General features: G+C 39.9%; 1 protein-coding gene across 2 annotated transcripts in view; it reads left to right on the top strand.

Annotated features, from left to right (window-relative positions):
* NETO1 (neuropilin and tolloid like 1) overlaps positions 1-20,795 on the top strand; it is a 120,570-nt gene that overhangs the window by 74,030 nt on the left and 25,745 nt on the right. The window contains exons 5-7 of one of the 2 annotated variants that reach the window (XM_084778027.1): positions 1,076-1,117; positions 1,232-1,359; positions 12,139-12,367. In XM_084778027.1, coding sequence (XP_084634153.1) covers positions 1,076-1,117; positions 1,232-1,359; positions 12,139-12,367 — 399 coding nt within the window. Of the gene's footprint in view, positions 1-1,075; positions 1,118-1,196; positions 1,360-12,138; positions 12,368-20,795 lie in introns of those variants that run through there. The other variant, XM_084778028.1, reaches the window with a different exon arrangement.

Raw genomic sequence — 20,795 nt, 5'->3', positions numbered from 1 at the left:
CACAATGTCTCTGATCATATATCATAGCCATTGGTAACTTTACAATGGGTAAGAAAAAATTAGATTCAAACTGGCCAGGCTCTGTGGACATATATTGTTTCAAATCAGAGAAATGTTCTTCCTATGGGTTGTGTTTCATTCAGCTTGCCATCGGAACTGGTGTGCTCGAATGTAGGGCCTCTCAACAATGAAGTGGTCCACTGCACATGATTTCAGAAGATCTGCAGTGTACCAAGAAAAAGTACAAGTGCATTGTGTATTCATGGGCACAACGTTCTCAGATGCCCCCTACAGGCTCACAGCATGGGGCTGTGCTCCTACTGTAGGACAAAACTCAGGAAATCAAACTGAGGGCATCATCTCTGGCTTTTAACAAGGACACTTACAAAACCTACGATGAGTGAAAATTCCCATCAAGCATGCAGTCGTGCAAAAGGGGGGTGGTTTGTAAGACTAGGTTCACAGAGAACAAGATAGGAAAAGGGAGGGGGGGGCGCTGTTAAGTTTACAAAGTAAGGAATCGAGGGACAACTCTAAAGCCAGAACGGTATGGACCAGAGATGGCAGGACGGCAGGGCAGCCTTCTCAACTAGAAGGGAAGGGTAGTTTTCACTTGGACACGTGAACACCAGGCTGCTAACCCCTTTCCCCAAGGCAAGAATGTGCTTCAACACTTTGCAGAATCCTTTGAGCTAGAACACAAAGTACACCAGTAAAAGTGACTCAGACCATGACTTATCTGTGAACATTCTGTACAAAACCATATTATGAGTCTGAGTATAACATACGGCAATGGTGCTGAAGGTTTCAAACAGCTCCTTTTGCAGTGAGAAAAAGCCAGTAGCAATATATGGTTATATTGACATATTTTTGAAATTTATGACTTAATATTATTATGTACTTTTTATTTTATCACTTAAATTCTCTTAAATGTGTGTGTGTGTGTGTGTGTGTGTGTGGTGTGTGTGTGTATAGGCTACTTCTTGTATAATATGATGGAATATTAATCAATGTCATTGTAGGGCATGTATGCGGAAAAGGACTAACTGTTTGTTTGTTTTTCTCAATTTTTAAGATCCCGACTTTAAGGACCTTGGAGTTTTGAAACCATTGCCAGGTTGGTAAGAGAGAAATTTAGTAATGTGCAGAGGTCATTGTTTTCTGCAGTTAAGTATACTCTGGGTTTATTACTCAAGGTCCATCTCTGTGTGTTTGGCCTCTTGCTGTCTAGTGTGTGAGTTTGAGATGGGCGGCCCTGAAGGAATTGTGGAGTCCGTTCAGATTATGAAGGAAGGCAAAGCATCTGCCAGCGAAGCCGTGGATTGCAAGTGGTACATTCGGGCCCCACCGCGATCCAAGGTCAGTCCTCAAGGTGAAACCCACACCCACGTCTAGTTTTCACATCATCCGGTAGCACAGGGGCAAGCGTTAAATGCACCATGAGCTAGACGTCCCTTCGTTTGGGAATGAGACTTCTGTCCACCAGTCTAACCTAGCTTTCCAGTATGAGCTACAGTTCAGCAGGGTGGACAAAGAACAAGAGACCCGGAAGCAAATCTGCCTTTCTGGAATTTAGATCCCAGTGCCAGAAAAGAAACCAAAGAATTTGGTGCCAGGATATTCAGGCTGAGCAAAAATTATGCCAGTTTTTAAAATTTTGGAGGGAGTTGCCCATTCAAGAAGTACTTTGGTCTTTCCACACTCGAAAATATAAATTGAGTTTACACACCTAGACTGGACAAGTTAGTGAGACCCTCTCTCAACACGAGAAGGGGAAGAGGGCTGTGAACACAGGTTGGCCATAAAACACTTGCCATCCTGTGGGAAGGCCTGGGTTCTAACCTCTATCCTAAAAGGAATTTTAAAGAAATAAATGGTATTTGTAATATGAAATCAGAAATAGTCACTGGATGATCAGAGAGCTAAATCTGTCCTATATACAATGTGTGGATTCTCAATAAAGTTCTTGTTTTTTTTTTCCACCTTTATGAATGAAAATCTTTTTTTTTAAGGCAACTTTTATAAACAGGAACTGTAGGCAAAGCACCTTGCTGTCTTGAGCAGCACCTTGTCACTTCAGTGGTAAAGTGGAGTGTAAACACACGCCCCCTTCTTCCAGCTGGCAAATAGGCTGACGTTTCTGTAGCCCCAGAACAACAGTGCCTAGTGCACCTGCCTGTCACAGACTCCAGCAGCCTGTGACCCAAAAAGGCTGCTTCCTGCAGAGATGAATCCAAGATGGCTCTATTGTGACAGCCTTCTTCTGTTCAATTAAAGGTTGAGAAGACAGGAAGTGGGATTGAATGCTGTGGAGAAAACCAGGAAACAAGATCCACTGCCCATGTGGGCTTCCTGTTCTTGTTGCTTTCCTAGTGATTTATGAGAATAAGCTATCAAAGCATAAGTCAGGCTTGAAATGGGTCACAGCCAATATTTGGATGGAATTTCCTGACCCTACTGTAGTTCACAATGAAGGTGCTAAAGACTTTACTTGTTAGGATTAAAATCATACACCCTGTGTGCTTTTTCTTAGCATCTGACAAATAGAAATGTACCAATATACCGTTTATTAATATAGATGACCCCTTTAGTTAGAAAATTATCAATCAGACTTCCCAAGGAAAGCCAGAGAAGAAATAACTTTGGAAATGCATTCATGACGGGGCTTACAAATTGTAAGCAGAGTTGGAATGGTGGAGCCCTTTCTGAGTTTATGGAGAGTGTAGAAACACACTTCTGTGAGTAGACTGTGTGCATGGAGATTCTAGAGAAAGAGGACAGAAAAGGTACTAATGTGTCCAGTTGTAGATTTTATCACCAGTTGGGGATAGTGGAAGACCAAACCGTGGTAAGGAATCCAACCTGAATGCCAGGAGGGCCGAACCTTGGGTATTTGTAGATAACCACTTGACGTGGAATGCAGCACCTTCACAAAATGGGACCACTGCTCATTCAGCTCTGCCTGGAGAATGAGCTCATGAGGCCCTAGGCTTCCTGAGGAGCTACTGGCAGTTAATGGAGGCCAGAGGAGGGTGTGAGGAGGGTGTGCGTCTTTCTCCTGGTGCAGCTGTTCCTACGCTGATCACGCTCTGGTGAAACAGCCCACAACCTGTTCCTGCAAGCAACTGTAACTAAACTCTGTGCTTTAAAAAAATGGACGACTTGAGAAAAAGCCAGTAAAATGAAGAAGGGGATAGCAGAGAAGAGATAAATGAAGAGATGAATACAGGCACAATACATTATATATCTATAAATATTTGACAATTGAAATTATTACAAATAGAATTTAGGAAACTCATGTAAAATTCAATTTTAACTATATACAGAAAGAAAGAGAATAAGAGCAAGCTCCTTACTCTACATTCTTTAGGAACTATATTTTGTCTATATGAAATGAGAAATAAAGAGCTTTTAATTCAATATACTAAGGGTTCTGTGATGGAGATCAAATGATATTTCAGGGGAGGAATGAGAATAGAATTTGGCAGGAGTCTTGCATAATGATTAAAAAATGCTTTTAAGCCAACATCATATGAAAGTCCTGTTAAAACCCAAATCAGAATATGAGTTCTGAAAGTAGCTCAGACATTTGGCTAACTAGATGTAGGGCTGGGGCAAAGACAGTGTCTCAGAACTCCTGGCCCAGTCTCATATCTCACAGCCACTACGTTCAGGAAAATGAGCAAATTCACCCAAGGAAATAGGAGATAGGATCAAAGACTCACCAAACATGTGCCAAGGAAGTCCAAGACTGTGGAAGTTCAGGCTACGAAAAGACAGTTAAATCTAAATATAGAGTTCTCTAACCTGGATTTGTGCAATAATAAACATATCTAATAATTTTAAGGTTATTTCTTATATAACAATAGAAAGTAAATCCAATACACTTTGGGTAATGATTTGAGTTAAAAAATAAGAAAAATTATCAATGGCTTTAGGAATCAAATCTGCCTTAATTATCTCAAAATACGAGAAAAATGAAAACAAAAAATTTAATGTAGTAAGTCATAGCCAATGAGAGTTATAGGACAACTTTTAAAATGAAATATTAGAGAGTGAGATTATAGAAGGCTGTGCAAATGTTGCACATAGAATTGCTTTAATATTTTCATACCAAGATCTGATTTTGAGGGTGAGTATTTTAACACTTCAGAACATAGTATTATTTATATTTCCAAGGGAGAATTTCCAACCTTACAAATCCATGTAATGTTATCCCTGATAATATCCTAACCTTTCCAGTCACAAGCAGCAACCACACATCCCTGGCTACATGCTATTAGACTGTGGTTCAAATATCAAGATGTCCAGTGGCCTTGAGTCCGTGAATAACATAGGTCCGTTCATAGATGACTCGACTTTTATTTGTTGTGAATAAAGCTTTCTTTTGACACTCACATAGCTGCCCCAGTACTTACTTTTTCACATCCTATGGCATGGGGGGAGGAGCTTCTGAGGTGCATGTGTTAACATTTCTTTGTAATGCATTACTCAGAAGGCCCAGCTAAATTTACTTGCTTTGCATATAAACATGGCACTGCCTTCCATATTAACGCAATTTGAAAACAGACACTAGCAGAAATGGTTTATATGTTCTGGCTTCCCGTGTCTTGGGCAATAAATCATTCTGTCATTCCCCACCCTTTGTGATTGATTAAAAAGGAGAATGCATCAAAATGATTCACTGAGAAGAGATTTGGATCTGACTGTTTCGCTAGAGTTATATATTATTCTGTTCATCGCTTTCGCTTTGCCTTCACAGACGGAGCAGAGAAGTTCTTTCTTATTCATTTGCTACCTGAAACAAGTCTTTGTGTCACAAATCTTATACATTGATTCCAGTCATAATAACTTTCTTAAAAACCCTTTAAAATGGGACCACTTCATACTAAGATGTTGGTATGGTTTTGCCTAATCCCAAGCTTGTATAAAGTGAAAGTTTTTTTGTTTTGTTTTGATTTGTTTTTCTTTTTCTTTTTACATAATTGATTGCATAGATACAGTGGATGGTCATTGTTTCTTGGTTTGATATTTTTATGGATATTTATTTTATTTTTAATTATGTATTTGTGAGTGTGTGTGTGCGTGTGTGTGTGTCTGTGTGTGTGTGTGTCTGTGTCCTCACATGAGTCCAGGTGCTCTCAGAAGCCAGAAGAGGGAATTATGCTGCTCAGAAGTGGAGATACATGTGGTTATGAGCCACCAGTGGTGAGTCCTGGGAACTGAATTTGAGCCTTCAGTAAGATTAGTGAGTGCTTTTAACCACTAAATCATTTTTTCAGATATCAGATTACTTTTCTAAGGAAATATAGTTATATAAAATGTCTACCATATTGTACTTAAGATAAACACTTAAAACTTTTAGATGTCTGCTGAGTTAAAAAGCCTCATGCATTATTTATATAATTAAATTAATTATTTACTACTTCTCCTGAATAAACAAATAGCTAAGTTTAATTTCAGGAAAATACACAAAATGACAATGAGCTATAGTATAGTTTCGTTTGCGGGAGGCTGTTCACAGTTGCCCTCCAACACCAGGAAGCTATTTCTTAAAATCTTCAAGGAGAGATTTTATATGGCAGATACTGTAGCTAATGAGAAATACAGTGATCAGATTTTTTTTCTGAAAGAAATTTAGCTTATGTATTAACATCTCTTATTCTTGCTAAGCAAATGTCTCACTCCAATACCTTATTTACTTATTAAGTACAAAAATTGAAGTTCAAAATAATCATAAATGTGTCTTATGTGTTCATTCAAAACCCAGTGAAGGCAGTTGTTTACTTTCTCCATAAGGAGAGGTATGTGGGGTCAAAGTCTTTGAGATGCAGAAGCAAAGGAGATGGCAGACACTGTTCACCATCGCTCATCAAATGCTTGTCAGTCAGTGACAGTGTGGATAATGCAGACACGTGCAGAGTGCAGAGGGTCAAAGGTCAAAGCTTGAGCCAAGTGTGAAAGCTGATTTCCTAAATATAGCACCCTTTAAAGTTAAGTAGCCCTAGCTTTAAAGTGTTGTTGAGACACTCAATTATTTCAAAATGCACTTCAGTATCTGAATTCCATTGATTTCCTCATCAACATATTTCAGAGCCTCTTTAGGAAAATGCGAATAGTTGACTTTCCGATGGTTTCCAGTTATTTTTCATTTTGTTAAAGTTATGTTTATTCAAGTTATAACTTTACCTCTGGAATATATGACATATGAAAAATTTTCTAAAATTACCATAAGACTGCATAGGTTGCACTAAAGATGGGCAGTAAGGTTGGTGCCAGGCAGATCCAAAGTCCAAACCTGTGCAATGTTAAAATCCTTCAAAAAATGACTTGGCTTTTCTAAATCCCAGATCTTTTTTTTTTTTTAAGGTGTGCACCACCACATCTTTTCCTTTTATTTTTGAATTATTTATTTATTTATTATTATTATATACAGTATTCTGCCCACATATACACCTGTATGACAGAAGAGGGGTCACTTTACAGATGGTTGTGAACCACCATGTGGTTGCTGGGACTTGAACTCAGGACCTTTGGAAGAGCAGGTGGTGCTCTTAACCACTGAGCCATCTCTCCAGCCCTTAACCACTGAGCCATCTCTCCAGCCCAAGCTCTTTTTTTTTTTTAAAGCAGTTATTTCACTAATAGGTTATTGTGTAGGGACCTGCAAAAAAAAAAAAAAAAAAAAAAAAAAAAAGAACTAATTTGGGGTCAAGCAATTGCCAATACACCACACAGATTCCTTTCTAATAATAATAAATCACTATTTCAACCTGTTTCTAATTGCAGTATAAAAAACTATAAAGGTGCTCAGGCGTGTTATAACACTGAAGTATTTGGGTTTGAAAGCGTCAAATGAAAAAAATTTTTCTGCTTGACTTGATTAATATTTTCATTCAGTATATTTACTCCCGTGAATATAGATTTTTTTGTTAAGCTTTGTAAAGATAACTGATATCCATCATCGTTTTGTGTTGTGTTTCAAAAAGTGGGCGGTGCTGTGTCACCTACTCTGCTGAATGTTTTCCTTGCTGGTCAAACTGTGCATTTCTCCATGAGTTCACGTGTCTTTTTGAGAGACAATCAGCTATGCTGGGGTTATTGTGGAATAATTTAGAACATATGTGTATCTTGACCTTTTAACTGTATCTAACATTATTTGTTATCTTACAAAAATCTGCAGATTCCAGCTTAGTTTGCATAGCATTTTCGGATTGCTGACTATTATTCAGGAGACAGCAAAGTAACATGGTGTAAAGAATCTAAAAAGTGTAGCTTAAGATTCTTTTTTTTTTCTTCTAAAGATTTTATTTTACCTTTTGGCATATGCATTTATATTATTATACATAAATAAAAAATTACATACATCAAGAAGAACCACGAAACAATCAGATATATAAATGTTACATTCATGGTGTTTCGGCTAATTTTATCTGGCAACCTTGTAGAAACCATCTTTCCTATCTTGGTGATTCTAAAATTCTGCATGAGAATCAATATCTATCATATCTCATCTCTGTCAACTCAAAAGGTCTATCTAGACCTAAAAGCGTCTTAACCCCTTAACAGCTAAGGTTCAATGTAAGACCAAACTATCTGGTCAATCTATTTCAGGTACTCACGTTGATTTCATTGTTTTCCTTAGCCAAGTTATGCTTTTATTTTTATTTTATTTTATTTTATTTTTTGCTACAGCTTTCTGGTAAAGATCACCTGGAAAATGTGTTCTTTTAAAAAGGATTTCAAGTGAGTATGTAATAGGTGCAGTATAGTATAGAGCAAACATTTGGAAATTTTAACGTTTTTTTCATATTTATGGGAGTTTTACTAATTTTATTGATTGTTTCAAATTTTCATAAAGGTATAGATATAATTTGATCACATCTTCCCCTCACTTACTTACTCTAATTTCCCCCCCCCCCCCCAGAAACCTCTACCACATGCTCCCAGCTTCCTGCCTTCCTTGTAGTTTGTTTGTTTCTTCTGAGTCCAGTCAGGGTTGTGTATATGTGAATGGGCATTGGGCCACCCACTGAGGTGCAGCAGGGCTCAATTGTTAAATATGTAGAGATGACTGTTTCTTCCCCAGAGGCCAGCAACAGCACTTCGGCTGGGGCAGAGTCTTGAGAGTCCCACCTTGCCACATCCATACTGAATTTTCTTACCTGACTCAATCCTGCATAGAGCGTATATCGGCAACCACCGCTGCCCTGCGTGCCTGTAGACAGTGTGCATGGCATGTGCAGCGAACAGCATTTCACATCAGTCCTTCACACCGATGCTCATTCTGTCCCCTGTTCTGCGGTGCCTCCTGAGCCTGGAGCAGGATAGATCAATGTCCTATCAGTGACTGAGTGCTTGCAGGGACTGAGTGCTTGCACTGTGTACGGCAGTGTGTCCTGGGCTTTTCAATGGCCCACAGCAACAAGAAGCTTCTTTGGCCAAGGGTGGGAGCCTCAACAATCTACTTTGTTGCATGAAAATCAGAGTAAAACTCCAGTTCTTTATAGCTGCTCAGTCTCATCCGTTTCCTCGTATTTCTCTCTGCTGTTGCTCCTTCTAAAAATTACGGCATAATGACCTGGTTGTGCCATCACAGCTCATCCGCAGCTCACACAGGTCTACAGTATATTGTCATATCATTTTATATACTTTAGGTGCTTTAGGGCTAGGCTATTATTTGTTTTGAGAGTTATTTTAAATAACTTTTCCCGGTGGCAGTAGAATTTGTGAATGATTACTTATAGCCCTTAACACAATATCAATTTATAGAGAGCCAACACATGTATGATGAACATAGAGAACATGAGGTTAATAACAAAAATGGGAGTTATAGTTAGGTGAGTCAAGAGAGCACCACAGAACTACAGCTTAAAATGTGCTCAGTTCTAACTGAGATGGGGTCTATAAGAGAAAATTCTGCCAGTACTTAGGGAGTCAGCCAACTGGGAATGTAGCAAGTGAACTGAACTTTGACACATCTGGAGGAAGTTGCAACAAATGGTAGGGTCCAATTCTACCGAGTCGAAGCCTACTCCAGGAGCATAAAGCTTGGAGTGTTGGGGGAGTGGGAACATGGTTCTGTAAGGGAAGATGGAAGAACTTTGTGAGGCCTTTAGTGAGCGTTCCAGGTGAAGGCCCGGGATCACTGAGTTTGTACTTACAGATGCTAAGTGTGGCTGAGCTGGGACATGAACCACACTGCAGAAACTGAACCTGACAGACACACAGGCTGTTTAGGAGATTATTAAAATATCCTGTTTCAGGGGATACTGCATACAATCTATTTGTGAAAGAAACTTTAAGGACCAATGCCTATTTTATAATAGCATTGAAGTAAATTAACACATTTCTATTAGATGGAATTTTAAACTTAGAACAGAGATTTCTAAATCTGGGGGGAAAGTTTCTCATAAACATTATAATTTTTGAAATAACAACAACAACAAAAGAATATACAAAGGTGAATATAAACCTAAAATATATATATAACTTTAGCTTGTTTTCATGGTAGATGAAGTAAAACAAATTTTAAGAAAATATCCCATAGATATTCAATATTGAAAATTAAAATATAAATCAATCACCATCACATATTGTCTTCATCAGCTTAAAACCTCTATCCAGACTTAAAAACATCTTAACCCCTAGACAACTAAACTTCATTGTAAAACTTACATTCAGAATTTTAGATGCACCAAGAGAGGAAAGGTGTTTTCTTCAAAGCTGTCAAATACAAATAGCAAAAACATTAAGATTTATGTAATTCCAGATTGCGTCATGGTTCTTCTTGCTATAGGTAATCTATTGTATATATGTGTAATAATATAAATGTGTATGTAAAATAAAATAAAATAAAATGTAAATAAACCATTGATATTTTCAAAGGAGGACAGATTTATCCAGATATCGTTTTTTAGGAATTTTATTTTTAATTTTTAATATATATATATTTATTTTAAATCCTGATCATAGCCTCCTCCCTCCTCTACTCACAGTCCCTCCCTCCTGACCTCTTCCCCCTAGCCTCCCCCCACTTCTCCTCTGAAAAGGGGAGTCCCTCTAACAATTCACCCCAGCACCTCAAGTACCAACAGGACAGAGCTAATCCTCACTGAGGCCAGGTAAGGCAGCCCAGTTAGGGTGACGTGATCAGGAGCAGGCAGCAGTGTCTATGTCATAGACAGCACCTGACTAACTTACTAGAGGAAATCAAGTTTCCCATTGGTTACATATGTGTAGGGGACCTAGGTCCAGTCCACGTTTACACTTTGGTTGGTGCTTCCATCTCTGTAAGCTCCTGTAGGCCTAGGTTAGTTGACTCTATTAGACTTTTTGTGGAGTTCTTGTACCCTCTGGGTCCTTTTATCCACCCTCCAACACACACACACACACACACACACACACACACACACACACACACACACTTTCACAGGCAACCCCGAGAGCCAACCCATGCCACTGTTAAGGATACTGCCGTGTTTACAGCCAGGAGCCTAGCACAACCGCCCTCCGAGAGCCTCTACCCAGCAGCTGATAGAGTCAGATGCTGAGACTCAGATACCGTTTTTGCTGCACCTTCATCGATTTGTTTCACCTGCTTCTACTTTGTACAACCCCTCTAGTGTCACACTCTACGCTGGTGTGGTCTCGATTCAATTAGCACGTGCTTCCAAAGCTTCCTTCCGGCTGCTTACTGTAAGACCCCCAGCACGGCGGTCTTAACGTGGAGACCCCCACCAAGAACCAGCGAGACCAAGGTTTCGGTTGCAACACGCAAGAGGCTTTATTAGGGGGATGGGTACCCGGGCGTCTCAGTCTCTGGAGAGGCTGGCGCTCCAAGCGAGTCTTTCGGGGGCCTTTTATAGGGATTTTAGCGGGAAGCGCGGGTACAGAAGCGAGAAGCATAGTTACAGGGCTCTGATTGGTAAATTTAAATGAGGCGAGGTTATGGCCCGGTCATCAGATGGGCTCTAGGAACAGGGGAGTTTACCCGTTCTCTGGTCCAGGTGGCCGACCATAAATATCTTGTTTGACAAGGACAAACTGTTTCTGTTATCTCGGCATGCTTTTATCTTTTTCCTCTGGGCCCCAGGCCTCATCTTATCCCGGGAACCTATTATTCTAGTCTTGCCTTGCAAGATAGCGTTACTGCTGCTATGCTTGCTATGGCGGGTGCACAGGGGAGGGGGTCTTACACTTACTACTGTTTGCCCAATGCCTAGAATTGTGCCGGTGGCCAACTAAGAGGCCAGGCTGAAGATGTTGCTGGATGGATGGATGAATGAACAATCAAGTTCTCCGTGGTCTGATTCCTCCTGGAATCGGTTAGGTTTGGTTCTGAACACACACTGGGGGAGAGTCAGATAATGTGTGTTAGATGCAGCGTGTCCCTTAGGGCGTCAGAAGCCCCAAGTCTCACCTGCAGCTTATACTCTGGGAGGCTAAGTTGTCGTATCTGAGTAGGTAGGCACAGGGGTCACAAAGCTCTTGGGAGTGTTTAAAGGTGAATTGCTGTCGCTACACATTGTATTCATAAAATGCTAATTTAACTTTTGTTTGTGTAGATTTCGCTACGTGGCCTGATTTTAAGTACCCTAAAAACGGATAGCTTGGCCTTTACGAATGTTTTGATAGGCTCCACCTTTTGGTCAGTGCGATCTGAACCGATTGACATCATCAGAAGTGGTCTTTCACTGTCAGTTTTGTTTTCCTTTAGTCTCAATGTAAATTATTCCTCTGCATACGTTCTTTCCAGGGCACTAGAATGATAATAGGAAGTACTTAAAGCCACTTCCCTAACCAAGGCAAGCAGTGTTGTGTAAGTTTTGAAAGCTAAAAGCTGATTTTAGATAGATCACGGGGATGGCACCAGGACCGTTTGAGAAAAAAAAAATACTTAGCTGAAGGAAATGGTGCATTTAAGTTCTTTTTTTTTTTTAAACAGCATAATAAGACTTGAAAAAAATATTAAAGATAATTTGCTTTGCACTAGTTTGTCTGCCTGCAGTCCACAAGGGGAATAATACGGCTGATTGCAATCAAGGCTGTCTTGTGAGACTGAAGAAAAAAAAAAGGAAGCCCTAGCTCTCCTCTACATTTCTGAAATAAACAGTCTGTTATGTCTTTGTTTTACAGATTTACTTACGTTTCTTGGACTATGAGATGCAGAACTCAAATGAATGCAAAAGGAACTTCGTAGCGGTGTATGATGGGAGCAGCTCGGTGGAGGACTTGAAGGCCAAGTTCTGCAGCACCGTGGCTAATGACGTGATGCTGCGCACGGGCCTGGGGGTGATCCGCATGTGGGCGGACGAGGGCAGCCGGAACAGCAGGTTTCAGATGCTCTTCACATCCTTTCAAGAACGTAAGGTTCCCTTACTTGACTGTCTGTCCTTCAGAAGTGTCCTGAGCTGCAGAACGCCTCAGCCATTGGGGGGGTTTTCTTCACGCAGCTTGGGCACAGCAGGGTGTTCCCAAATAAGTTCTTAACACAGCTGAGGCCCCTCTTCTCTCATTTTGATGCACTGACAAGTGAAGAGTCATATATTACAGCCTGAGTCCTTCTATATATGCATCGTAGCCTTTCTTAATTACGTGTATGCTCTCCACTGGGAAATGATGGATTTTGCTCGTCTTCAGTTTAGCTCTTCCCAAGTATATGGAGGTGGTGCTGCAGTTTTTGATAAAGCTTGAGCTTAAATATCATTTTTTTTACAACTGCATAAAATGTACGATATGTTGGCTTCAGTAAGCATCTCTTGCATTCCGATGTAATCTGAACAAGCTTGCAAATGCACAGCCACAGCTAAAGTAAGGAGAGAGAGGAGTGTGGGAAGACAGAGAATTAGGGAAAAATTCAGAAGACATCTAAGTGACATGATATTTAAAGTTCCTGCAAAGTACAGTTTTTCCCCCACAATGGAAATTGCAGCTTAATAAGTAATGAGCTGTTTAAACAGATGTATTAGGACATCCTTAAGGAAACTTGGCCATTTCATGGCTCACAAAAATAAGCAAATAAAACCCCAAGGAACTCAACTTTAAAGGGCAAGAGCTTTATATTTAAAGATATGTATTTTTGTTTAAATAGAAAAAAAAAACCCGCAAAAGGGTATTTAAGCCTTCTAAGACAGCTCCTACTGTAAACAGCACAAGGCCCAGGATTTCTAAGTTCACAGGTGTTAAAAATCTTAGATATTATTTTATAAAACACACAAATGCTTCTGCCTTTAAATTCCTCTCTCTATACCCAGCTGGGGGTATTCTGTGGCCCCAGAGTTCTTGAGTGCCACTTGCTCTTTCTGAATAGAACCATGGACTTTCGGTGAGGCAGAGGTCCTGCCCGGCTGTGGATTGCTTACACATGTGGGATTCCAGGCCTAGCTCAGAGCCTCCTTAAAATGCTGGAGGTCTTGGATCTTTACTGCCTTAAGGTATTTGAGGAGAAAAACCTTGTATTTCCTAGATTAAAATACAAAGAAAATTTTAGCGGACTTTTTGGTGGTTTATGCCTTATAGTTCAGCTACATTTAGTGAGGTGTGCCTTTGATAAGGGGCTTCTAGAGTCTGCATTTTAAAAGTACCAATTACAATTTGTGTGTGTTGTGAGACATAGTTAATATGTGATCTGTCATTTTGGTTATTTTATCATAAACGTTTTATTTACTACATTTTATTTAGATAACACATTACACATTTGCCATGTGGTACACGGTATTCTGACGTTTGTATGCGTTGCAGAGCTCTTGCACCAAGTCAGGCATGATCTGTTCTCTTGTCGAACCCTGAGGAAGGAATAGTAAGTGTTCTCAATGTAGAAAGAAACTTTCAGGGCAGTATCCATATCGACGGGCTAAAATTAACCATGACACTGTGTGTGAAAATTTTATATTTTTCTATTACTGTTAAAGTTTGTGTGACATGTGTGCATGAATTGTGGTAATGTCTCCATAGCACATATTGGCAACCAGAGGACAACAGTGTGGAGTTTGTTCTTTCCTTACAGGACCCACAGGAATCAAACACAGATAGACCACCAGGCTTGTGTGACATTTCTGATGCTCAGCCTCTTACCTGCCCCCGGTGTGTTTTCTTTTTTTCAAATATTCTTTTCAATTTGGAATCATGACCTACTGAGTTCCCCCTACGTAATTTAACTGTCAAAAAATACAGAATAGCAAACAACTATGGGATCTCTTAAATATCATGAAAAATCTGCAATTTTTATCTATGGCCCCTGTAAAATTTAATGCTGGTAAATGAAAACACGTATTGCTAAATTTAAAACATCCACTATGGCTCAAGGTTTTATTTTACTCACGTGCAGCGTTTTATGAGGGAAACGCCTTGACCTGTTTAGTTAGAGGGTGAGGGGTAAGATATCAGGCACATGAGATGCTGTGCTGGTCAAACTGAGAACTTCGTAGTTAAACCTTTGGTGTTTATGTATGAAAAATAATCCATTGGAAATCTTGTGAGTGAGAGAGCAAGGAATTGCAGCTGAATCCTAAGCCTCTTTTACCTCTAAAATGGATTCTATACATGGATTCTATGAATGCATGGTACATTGTGTCATTCTGTGCACATATCCCACAAGTATAGTCAAGAGAAAATAAAGTATTTCAGTACCTATGATTGTATGAGCTACTGAAGTCATTTAGTTAGTATCTATATCAATTAACAGCCCATAGGATACAGAACTCTCCTTCAGAATGCAAAGGAAATCCCACCCAACCCACCGTCTTCCACAGTCTTGGAATGATGAGTGTTTTAATAACAGTTCCTGAGATTGTTAACACACATTCGCAGCAAGGTTTTTATAAAGTCTTGGCGTGCGGTCTGGGTTTTACTTCATGTTGTGCTGGGTTTTATCTGTTCTTGCACAAAATATGCTCAGTTTGTCAATGAGAAGTTGTGTGCTTTCTATAAAATCTTCCAATTCCACGTGTTTGAAAAGAACCCTCTGGCCAACGTGAATCATTTAAGATGTGGGGCCACTGCAAACGATTAGACTTCATACAGCCATGGATGGGCTTGGGCTCCACAGGCAGTGTTCTCAGAAAGTGGCTCTACCCTTTCTACCATCACGGGAGGACATAGTGGGGAAACGAGAGCTTTACCTACCAAGCAACTGGAAGCGTCCACTTACAGTCATGGAGCTTCTGGATTCTAGAACTCTGCAAAAACTAATGACCCTTGCTTGTAATGCAGTTGCTATAGTAACCTAGTTACTATAACATCATGTGTAGATCAAATGTCCCTAAATATTTTATCGTGGTGCTTTGCTTCCCTTCATTGTCCATTGCTGTTGGGAATTCGGTTTGTGTACTGATGAGGGAACTGCTTCTGCTATGAGCTGGGGGTGTGCACCGCTTTATTCGTTGGAACTAAGCTCTCCTAGACAAGATGTGGGAACTATAAGAATATACAAAGTGGGATTTAGTTTGAAATAGGTGGGTTATTTAGAATAATTTTGATGGGTCCATATATATATATATATATATATGCATTAAGGTGACTCATTGAAGAAACCTCATGTCCTCCCTGAGCATGGCTTTATGCAACACTAGTATTGGAAGCACACTTGGACTTGCATTGTGAGCACTGGTGATGACTCTGTGTGTGTGTGTGTGTGTGTGTGTGTGTGTGTGTAGAGCATATCATTCTGTTTTCACAATATGTGTGGGCTGGATGTGTCATAAATAAAAGAGGCAAATGTAAGGTTTAGAGTAAGGAATGTCCTGAGTTTATGCCTGTTCTGGTGATGGATGATTTTCTCTCAGTGTCCAACACTAGCACAAAGCCTCACATAGTGCTGAATAATATCGCATGTGTACCTGCAGGTGTGAGTGTCCACACACACATGTGGACACATATGTATATGTATGTGACATGATTTGTGTGACTCTTGTTTTATACGGAGACTCCAGGAGTCAATGATGGGCCGCCATACTGATGGTTATATTACAGTCACCTCCCAAAGATGCTATTCCTACAACCAGCCAGAATACATAAATACTCATCTTCTGACTACTGCACCATAGAGACAAATAATATTCAAACAACATCCATGGGTATACAGATTAGTTTTTTTTAAATCACAAAACACGTAGTGTAACTCTATGTCTAAGCAAATGTATACTTAATGACAACATATTTAATATATAATATTGGTTTTGTCTCCTCAAAGGCAGATACATTGAGACTGCCATCACCAGAATGATAGAGTGAAGGGATTATTATGGGTCATATTAGACATTGTGGGGCATAAATGACTTATATGGCTCTTCTTAATCAGAATCCCCAGTCTGTCTGTGCTCCACATCGCTGGACCACGAAGACGTTGAATCTGAGCAACTGGACCCTCCCAGACAACAACTTTTCTGATGTCTTGATGTTTCCCTGATCCAGACCTGTGAGATCTACATTTGTGTTGCCCATAGAACTCCCAGAAGATGGTGTTTTGTTTTTAAGGTTCCCAAATGGACTAAGATAGAGTGACTTCAGATACACCTATGTGAAGAAAGTAAAATGCTTTACCGAGTTAAAAGCAGGATTTAGAAATCATCTATTCCAAATCTTCACATTTTATAAGCTCAGAGAAATTACTCTTCTGTGCACAGTCTTGGTAACATGTTAATTGAACTGAGGCAAGAACTGAACACCCGAATCTTAATGTCACTTTTCGGCATTCTTGGTTAAAACTCTTTTTCTAAAGAGAGCAAAGATGAAAAGAGGTTAGCACTTAGGTGTGGTAAGCAGAATTCTACATGAATTTCAAACCTGATTTGATGCTTTGACCCCATCATGTGGTATAAATTCCAGCTGCACAGCACACTCACATGTGCAAATCTGAGAGCACAGCATGTCACTATCACTATATTGTCAGACATAAATAAAATTAAAGTGAACACATTCTATAGAATATACCAACATTATAACTAATAAATACCAATATATATTTTCAAATAATTAAGCTTTTATCTTTTCACATCTGAATTAGTTGTGGTCAATGGAAAAATGAGTTTAGCAAGAGTTCATGGGTTCACTGTTTCACTGGCAGATGTTTACTTTGCACGAGCCCTTTAGAAATGTATCACAAAGCCTGTGTTGCAGATAACTAGTATATCTGCCAGAGCAGTAATACTAGTTAGCAGAAGACCCAAGACTCCAGAAATAGAAAAGGATTTCCGCACACTGCAGTTTGGGAGGTGACCCTCTGCAGCTGGCTTCATGGGGCAGAGAAAACATTTTCCTCTCCAATCCCTTTCACTGTCACCAGAGATGTCACCAGAATTGTGGCATGTGCTTCTGTGTGTGACAAGTGATGGCTTTGTTGAGAAGAACTTCCAAGAGTGAAAACTGTTCAGCAGCCCCCAAGTCCAGGGATTAGACAGGAAGAAAAAGTACATCTATACTACCAGAGAAATAATGCTGAGTCATTCTTAAATAAAATTAATGATAGATTGAGTTTTATCTTACTGACTTATGTCATAGTTTTTCTGATAATACAGCTTAGAATATTTACATCATTTTCCATAGTCACTGAGTCTGTCCTGAAGAACTGTCCCATAAAAAAGGTTACATTTAGTACAAGTTGTCTTTGAGTACATTTATTCCCATCCAATTATGGCAGAAGTACTTATGTAACAGTAACTGCGTGTCTATATGGGAAAGCTGGGAACCCTGGTGAATCTCACCTGTCCAGGTGAGTCACCTGCTGCCTTTTCAAAGCCACTGTTGCCCTGGAGATTCATGCATAAATTCAGTACTGGGGATGGGTGCATCCCATAGGCCAGGTGTACTTCCCGCTTCTCGGGAGCTGTCTACTGTTCTGCTCTCATGCACAGCTTTTGCACAGTGAACTACCAGGTCTTGATCGATGCAAAGAAAATGTGCATTATAGATAGATAAGCAAGTAAAAGGCATTATAAAATACTGAACACTTTAACGTCCTACAATAATTTTTACAATAGTTTGCTCAAATAATATACTACATGTAGTTTCATGTCAACTTATAAAGACAAATCAAAGTAGTAGATTTTTTTATGATAAAAAATTTACAAAGAATACCATTTTTATTTCAAGGGAAGTGAGAATAGCCATTCTTAGGTGAGGTAAAAATTCTCATATTGTGAAAACAATCTATATACCCATGACACAGCAGCAACTACACACAGCTTCTGATATGATTGGTCCTAAATTTGTGTTCTATGGCATCATTTTCCCTCAGAATGTGTAATCTTAATCAAACCATTATGGGTAACGAAGAGGGAAAACCACTTTGGGAGACCTGACCTAAGCGGTTAACTAATGAAAATGAAACTTAGTCCAGATAACACAGCTGGCACTAGAGGAGCCAATTGGACTGGCTGCTTCCTGGGGCACCAGACACTGCAGATCAAAGAGTTTCTGACCACCAACAAGAAGCAAGATGAGAAACTGAGTCAGAAAACTCTAAGACCCCAAATTACATCTATTCTAAAAATAGGAGAAGAGGACTGTTGGCACAAAGTTAAGGATCATAGGTCCAGATGATGTCATCACCGCAGCTTGTATGGTGATCTTCTGTGTTCACAGGTCCAGATGATGTCATCACTGCAGCTTGTATGGTGATCCTCTGTGTTCATAGGTCCAGATGATGTCATCACCGCAGCTTGTATGGTGATTCTCTGTGTTCACAGGTCCAGCTGATGTCATCACCGCAGCTTGTATGGTGATCCTCTGTGTTCACAGGTCCAGATGATGTCATCACCGCAGCTTGTATGGTGATCCTCTGTGTTCATAGGTCCAGATGATGTCATCACCGCAGCTTGTATGGTGATCCTCTGTGTTCACAGGTCCAGATGATGTCATCGCCGCAGCTTGTATGGTGATCCTCTGTGTTCACAGGTCCAGATGATGTCATCGCCGCAGCTTGTATGGTGATCCTCTGTGTTCACAGGTCCAGATGATGTCATCACCACAGCTTGTATGGTGATCCTCTGTGTTCACAGGTCCAGATGATGTCATCACCGCAGCTTGTATGGTGATCCTCTGTGTTCACAGGTCCAGATGATGTCATCACCGCAGCTTGTATGGTGATCCTCTGTGTTCACAGGTCCAGATGATGTCATCACCGCAGCTTGTATGGTGATCCTCTGTGTTCACAGGTCCAGATGATGTCATCACCGCAGCTTGTATGGTGATCCTCTGTGTTCACAGGTCCAGATGATGTCATCACCGCAGCTTGTATGGTGATCCTCTGTGTTCATAGGTACAGATGATGTTGGCTTGATCTCTGCAGTGCAGCTTGTATGGTGATCTTCTGTGTTCATAGGTCCAGATGATGTCATCACTGCAGTGTGTATGGTGATCCTATGTGTGGTTTCTAACTCAGAGAGATGAAATGAAAATAACTGGATGGTGTTTAGAGATTCTAGTGATCTGTTAACTGGTCTTGTCACTCTGCAGGTCCTATTTTATTGATATCTAGTGGGGACAGCTTCCTGTCACAGTGGCATTCTAGTCCTCTGGCCTGAGGCACAGGAGTTGTGTTGTAGACTTATCAGTGGGGTCAGTTATTCTCTGGATTTTCAGCTTCTGTGGTTTCCACGTGCTGCAAAAAGATGCCTCTTTGATGAGGGGTGTCAACTACATTTATCTCTAGATATAAGATAAATATTTAAATTGTAGTTATAAATTATACTGGTATATAATATCATTATGATATTTAATAAATAATAACTTTTTTCTGGAAAGATAAGGTCAGATACAATGATCAACCTTGGATGGATCTGTGTTTTACCAAGTCACTTTTGTGTTGTAGGAAAAGAAATGTCATGAGCTATGATTATTCTAAAGCATAAGTTGATATCTTCACCTCACAGATATAAGTTGCCATGTTTAAAGTAGATTGAGAGTACTTTATTAATGTAGGAAATATTTACTTGTGTATTTCATATAGTAATATAAATACCAGATGGTGTGGATTTAAATATCAACACCACGCAAATATGCTGAGAAAATTACTGAATATATGTCATATTTTGGCAAGTCTTCCTAAAGTAGATACGAAACACAATGCGGATAATAAAAAAATCACTGTATATATATTATAATATTTAATACTCATATTGATAAAACGTTATGGCTAAAATGCAAGGGGAAAGATGAATGAGTGAACAGTTTGCAAGATAATTCTTGTTTTTAACCCTATAGGAAGCAGTAATTGAAGAAGGCAGTAATAAAACAATGTTGACTGTATTCAAAAGGGGGAAAGATGAATAAACAGTTAACCATAGTGTTAGTGGCCTTCTGTGTGGGACATGAGCCTACGTGTAGCAGCAACAGAAGCGTGTACATTCAGTTACATCTGCTTGTCAACCATCAGATTAATTTAGAAAATAAAGGACACAGTTTGGAGATGGCAAAGTGAGATGAAAATTTTTGTGCTTCTGCTAAGACAACAAGCTGACTGAGGGGAAATCCAACACCACGTGATAAAACATGCACCCTCACATTTAAAAATACCATTTAATGTTAACTAGTATATACACTAGCAAATCATATGTTTAAAGCAACAAAGACTGGAGTGGAGAGATGTCTCAGTGGCTAAGAGCTCATGTTGCTATGGCTGAGGACTCAGGTGCCTCCATTCCCGACACCCACACCAGGAGGATCACAGCTGTGTGAAGCGCCAAGCCCTGAGAAGTCCAGCACCTCCTTATGAATGCCACAGGCCACGGGCACCTGCACTCACAGGGGCATGCATGCACACACAGACACAGATGCACAGACACAGATGCACACAC

Source organism: Acomys minous (assembly GCF_964271855.1).
Source record: "Acomys minous genome assembly, chromosome: 4".
NCBI lineage: Eukaryota > Metazoa > Chordata > Mammalia > Rodentia > Muridae > Acomys > Acomys minous.
This window is presented reverse-complemented; position numbering and strand designations above follow the sequence as displayed.